Source organism: Alligator sinensis, unplaced genomic scaffold, assembly GCF_000455745.1.
Source record: "Alligator sinensis unplaced genomic scaffold, ASM45574v1 scaffold198_1, whole genome shotgun sequence".
Classification (NCBI taxonomy): domain Eukaryota; kingdom Metazoa; phylum Chordata; order Crocodylia; family Alligatoridae; genus Alligator; species Alligator sinensis.
Window position 1 is genome coordinate 910,700 of NW_005841906.1, and position 6,052 is coordinate 916,751.

The 6,052-nt window shown below is 56.9% G+C and overlaps 1 protein-coding gene across 1 annotated transcript in view; it reads right to left on the reverse strand.

The window, feature by feature from the left end:
- Positions 1 to 3,665: 3,665 nt before the first annotated feature.
- The window catches only part of NFKBIE (NFKB inhibitor epsilon), a 4,060-nt gene continuing 1,673 nt past the window's right edge, over positions 3,666 to 6,052 (reverse strand). Inside the window, exons 3-6 of the mRNA XM_025197822.1 lie at positions 5,847 to 6,045; positions 5,428 to 5,516; positions 4,749 to 4,997; positions 3,666 to 4,241 (exon numbers count right to left, since the gene is read on the reverse strand). Of these exons, the coding sequence (XP_025053607.1) occupies positions 4,176 to 4,241; positions 4,749 to 4,997; positions 5,428 to 5,516; positions 5,847 to 6,045 (603 nt within the window). The 3' untranslated portion in view covers positions 3,666 to 4,175. The remainder of the gene's footprint in view (positions 4,242 to 4,748; positions 4,998 to 5,427; positions 5,517 to 5,846; positions 6,046 to 6,052) is intronic.

A 6,052-nucleotide genomic window follows, 5' to 3' on the forward strand; every position in this document is an offset into this window, starting at 1 on the left:
TGCTGAGCAAGCCCAGTGCCCGAGGGTGGTGCTGGCGTGGCCCCCGTGCTGGGCCTGCTCCGTGGGGTTTGGGCTCCTCGTCTCTTGCAGCAGGGGCCGCCGTGAGGCGAGGCACGGGGCTCAGCTCCAGCGGGCCCCTTTCCTCGGTGGCGGGGCACTTCTCTTTGCCCTGCGAGCGCAGGCTGCCAGCTCGGAGCCCGGAGCTTTGCCACAGGGACCGCTTGGCTTTCCCCCCACCCTGGTTCAGTGGCCAGCGCCCCCAGCCCAACACTAGCCCCTGTCCTGAGCACACATGGGGCTAGGGTGGCTGTCACAGGGGACATTCCAGTTTTCTGCTACCCTGCACTCTACTGATACAAAACCCGACGCCTTTATGTCCTCTATTTTTCTCTTCAAGAAAAAAATAGAGGCCATAAAGGCGTCCAGTTTCATATCAATAGAGGGCAGAGGACAACCGGACTGTCCTCTATGATGGCCACCCTACATGGGGGTGAGGAAGTACAGCAGTGCTGATCTGTGCCACAGGGCCACTTGCCTCCCCTTCCTCGCTCTGTTTCTGCCACTCCCAAGCTGGGGAAGAAAGAGCGGGGAAGGTTGAATCCCAGCTGAACCTGCAGAAGATGGCAAGCCAGTTTGTTGCCCTCTCCTCCCCCCAGACTTTAGCTTAGGCCAGGGAGCTCTTTAAAATAGCAGTCATTGGCTTGTTTGTTTCCTTTCGCAGTCCAGAGAATGGGTGCTGGGTGATGCGTGCCAAGGGAATTCTGTCTAAACAGCCTAGTCACCTCTTGGCTTGGCTGCTAAAGCTGAACCGTGCCAGTGGGAGTTGGGATGGGGACGGGAATCTCTGTCATGCCAAGACCTTCTTCTCTCATGCCTTCATTGTACATGGGTCACTAAAGCAGTATTGCATGGATTCGGACCTGCGACTTAGAGACTAAATGCTCCACAGAAGCAGCAGCCTGTGCCCTTTTTAGTTCATTCATAAAATGAGAGTGATTTACAGACAGGGACAGAGGCAGGGAAGGAGGGGAGAGCAGGGAATCCAGTACTATTTCAGAGGAAGACGCTACCCCCCACCAGGCTGGTGGCGGGGTGACCTCAGAACAGCACTCAGGCTTAGTGCTGAGGCCTGTGGGAGTGCAGGTGACCCAAAGAATAGAAGAAGACGCAGGCAAAGATCATATCTTCAGGCAGGCACAGGCCTGTTCTGACCACTTCAGTCCACAGGGACGTGTCGGGTGCTGCAAAAATTACCTTGGAACAATCCAGCTGAAGCACCAAACAAATTTTCGCCCTGCTGAAGTCCCATTTTTTATGCCAGGCATGACCAACTGGCCTAGGGTGAAGATGCCTACTGGCTCATGGTCCTAGTACTAAGAGAGCTTCAGCCCAGTGCTGCTCGCCCCCCCAGGAGACCCTGCAGAGCTGTTGGGTGCCAGCTTCTACCTCTGCAGAAAGGCGTGTGGATCAGAGCCCAGGGAGAGATCAGGAACTGGAACCACAATAAAGATGAATCACAACTAAACGTTTTATTTTTTAAATGACAAATAATATTCAAACACCCCCTGGACTCCTCAGCGGGGACAGGAGGCTGTCCCTTCCCCAACAGTCCCGGCACCCCCCACATTTGCTGAAAGCACTAGAGCAGGGGTGCTCAGCCCCTGGCTCATGGCCAAATCCAGCCCACACAGCCATGGCATCTCCCCTGAATTGGGAAATTTAGTAGCGGGGGAGTGGTAGCAATTAATCTTGCCATCCTTCTCCCACTGCCAAATTACCAAGCCCTGTGTGGTGAAACCAGGCCTGACAAGGCCCCTAACCACCTCCGTATGCGGCTGGATCAGGGCCAGGCCATGCTGCACCCCTCCTGCCTATATCCTCTGAGGCCGGATTGAGGCCAAGCTGTTGCTGCGTGGCTGGATTGAGCCTTGACTGCAACACACCCCCTCCCCAACGTGGTCAGCTCAGAGCCAGGCTACAGCTGGATTGGGGCTGGGCCCCCTACTCTCACCTGGCTGGAGTGGGCTCAAGCTCCACCTGCCCTTCACTGGACCCCTGCAGCACTGGCTCTGGTTCACCAGCTGGATACAGCCTGTGGATGGTCTGGTCCAGGTATCAACCAGCCCCAGGGCAAAAAGGGTGGGCACTGCTGCATTGGAGCCTGGGAACTTGCTGAGGCTGAGGCCGTGACAAATGATGTGCAACTGCACAGGAGCCCTGGTGAAACTGCAAAGCTGAAGCTCAACACAACTGCAATACCACCAGCAGCCATGGGGTGACAACACAGGACACCTTTCTGAGGTGCCCCTTGATCTGAAAAGGGTGGTCCTTTACTAGAAAAAGGTGAACAAGTCCTCTCATCGCTGCCCTTTTTACCAAGCTGCAGCCCCCTACACCCACCTCCTGTCCCAGTGCTGGGCTCTGCCAATGCCCCTCATTCCTGATCCAGAGCTCCTCCCATTATTCCAGTCCTAGGCCTTTCCAGGACAGAACCTGCCCTTCACCCCCAAATGAAGACGGAGCTGGTTTGAGATGCAGAAGATCAATTTCCACTTGGCTTTGGCTGAGGCCAGTCACCTTATTGTGCCTGTGATCCCAGCAGGACCTGAGCAGATGGCAAAAGGGAGCACGAAAGAGAAGTGTGGCTGGTGGTTTAGAACAGGTGAGAGAGGCTGTGCTGAGGCTGCAGAAGGGCCTGCTGGGAAGTTTGGCTTCTTTCCTGGCATGTTTCCCTTGCATGTGCCTTTCCAAGAAGGGGGAAGGAAGGAGCAGGCGCTCCTAAGCATCCCAGGCTATTGCGCCATCCAGGACTTGCCCCAAACAATAACAGCCGCTCCCAGCCACTGGGCTGGGAATTTCCCCAGCCAAGGTGGGGTCAGGGGCACTGAAGCTGGCATACACACTCCCATTCCCTTAGTTGCTTGGCCTGCTGACTTCTGAAGGCTCTGCTCATTGCCTACACAGCCCTCTTGAAGTGGGAGTTGAGGGAACATATGGCATCCACCATCAGGGGGAAGTGATAGACTGCCATCCTCCCAATTAATACCCCTTGGCTCTGCTCCAGCCACTTCTACTGGAGGCTCTCATCCCTATACTGACATCCAGACACCAAGTGTCTCATGCACCCACTGGAAGGTGGGTCACAGGGTCTCTACATCCTCTTTTTGGAGGGGGAAAACCAGGGCATAGCAGGGGGAGGGTGTCTGCAGGGATGCAGCAAGCCAGCAGCAGTGCTGGGGAGGAAACTCAGACCCTCCACAGCTCCTCCTCTCTACGGGTGTCCAGCAGCAGCCATGAGTGGGGGCGAGGATAGGCAGAATGGAATTGCCTACAGGAGAAGGAGCCCTGCTCCTCATCAGGCCGGGGCCGAGTCCAGCTATGCTGGACTTATGCAAGGGGGGGCAGGGATCCCCTGGACCCAGGTGGGGCCTTGTGCCTCTCCCCAGCAACTCATGTGCAGGGCTGGGGGCTCCCATTCTTCATCTCTGGTGTGCCAGGTAGAGGTGGAAGAGCTGAAGGAAGACTCTCCCTTCCTGTCTACTTCAGCTCCTTCACAGCTGGGAGCTAGGCAGGTGAAGAAAATCTGCCTCTTGGGGGCTACAGCTCTGGTGAGTGCATAGCCCCCCACGATGCTGAGAAGGGATGTGGAAATCGCAGAGCCCTGAGCAGAGGCAAATAGATGAAGAATTTATTCAACAGGAAGGGAGTGGCGGAGAGCCTCTTTGGGAAAAAGGGATGGTCCTTGCCCTGCAATTGCTCCAATATTACTTGGGGGCATAGAGCAGAGGCCATTCCACCTGCTGGCTGCTCTCCGGTACAGCGTGGAGACTGATGTCCCCTTCCAATTGTCCCCAACTGAGGGGGGAGGGTGTGAGGGAATGCCAGACCCTTCTCTCTGCAGCACAGGTACCATCCCACAAGCCAGAGGTCCTAAAGCACCATTCAAGAGTCTCATGTAGTGTTCATGGTGCTACCTTCCTCCAGCTGCTCCCTGCTTGGAGTGCAAGTCAGAGACCACGGGCACTCTGCTACAAAGGGAAGGATTTCCCAAGCTGTATCTCCATGCACATCAGTTCAGTGTGCTGCATACAGGTGTCCATGAAGGAGTAGGGAGCAGCAGCAGGTTGCCTCCTGCAGAGAGGTGGGGACGCAGCCCCCGAAGTCAGTTTGATCCCTCATTCAGAGCACACAACAGGCTTCCCCGAGATCTTCAGGTCATCGAAAGGCAGGAGGGCCAAGAGCTGCAAAACAAAAGGGTATGGAGAGAAGAGGGTTAATGCTGAGGAGCTAGGTTAAAACCTCAGTGTGTGCCCAGAACAGGTGTCATCCCTGCACCCCACAGGGAATGGCTGCACTGCAGGGCAGTGATGCAGGCGGCCAGCCCACCCAGGCCAGGGTGCAGCAAACGGTAGGCGAGTGCTGACAGGAGCACTTGGCCCATTACTTAGCTCTTCCTAAGCAGGACAGAGCAAACCAAGGCAACAGCAAACTCCTTCACAGCCAGCCCTCCTTTTCCTCTCCAGCCAGGAAGAGCTGCCACTGGAGTAGCTGGGAGCTCCTCACAACAAATGTTCCTGCCCTTACAGTGCCTCCTGTGCAGAGGTGTGCCATCTCCTGTACCCTCTCTCTAGGGCCAGGGCCAGCTTCCTGAGGCAGGAAGCTGGCCCAGCACAGGGCCCTGCACAGGACACCACCCACCACAGGCTGCCCACCACAGGCTGCCCTGCAGAGGACACAGGCAGACTCACATCATCGTTGCCATCAGCCAGGTCCTGGGCGGTCTCATCTTCCATGTTCCTCAGCAGGGTGTCAGCACCTGAGTGGGACAGGATGGCAGCAACGGCGGCATCTTTCCGGCCCACAGCCAGGTGCAGGGGTGTGCAGCCATTGTACATCTGGGCGTCTACATAGGCCCCCTTGCGCAGGAGAAACTGGACTGCCTCGCGGTTGTGGCACTCTACTGCCAGGTGTAGCGGCGTCTTCCCACTCGTGCCCTCCTAGAGCCAGCAATGCACGGGGGCTGTTAGAATGGGCCCTGTCATCTCTCCCACTGGCAGCCCCCAAAACAGGATGACCATTCACAATGGCAACCACTGCACCACCCCCATGGAAACCCCACAGGGCACAAAACTGCTGAGATGGACACCTTCCCCCTGCAGCCCAGCCCCCAGCCAAAGGGCTGCCCTGGGCCTTGCATGACATGGGGCATTTCTTCTCTGCCCAAGAGAAAAGCCACACCCACCCAGAAGCCCTGATGCCAAAGTCCCATGTCCCATCAGCCTTGCCACTGCCTGATACAGGAGCAAGTTTGTCACCAGCCAGCCTCTGTGCCTGCATAGGTTATTCCCACGATGCCAGCCTGGGGGAGGGGCACAGAGTGGCTCAGGCAGCAGTGCCAGCTGCCTCACCTGCCATGTCTTGCATTACCTGGACATTAATGTCTGCTCCACTCCGCAGCAGCAGTGTCATCAGCTGCAGGTTCCCCTTCAGGGTACTGATGTGCAGACAGGTGAGGCCTGGGAAGGAGACACAGCAGAGGCAGCTCTAGGTACAACACATATCATCAGGAACCCTAAGTCCCAGACTGAAGCCCTGTTTAGCTAAGCACTGCACCAAGGCTGAACAAAAAGCCTTCTCTGCCTAGGGCATCTCAGCATGGAGTCTGGTGCTAACCACACACCCACACACCTACAGAACCAGGCACTGCACCTGGCACCCCACCCCCACACACATTGCAGCTACAGAGTCAGCACCTGGCTCCCATCCCCCTACCCCTCCCACACATTACACACTACAACCAAGAGCTATCCCCAGGAGCCATTCCCTCCTGCTGCACTGCTCCTCACCTTGCCAGTTCTGGAGCTGTAGGTCCTGCGGGCGCTGCCCAGGGACTGGCTCCTGCAGCAGCTGCTGGGCACAGGGCAAGCTCTGCTGCTCACAGGCCAGGTGCAGCGGGGTGTTGCCATTACGGTCTTGCAGAACTAGGTTCACTCCCTTGTGCATTAGTGCCTGTACCACACTGGGCTGCTCAAGGTACACAGCTAGGAGAAGC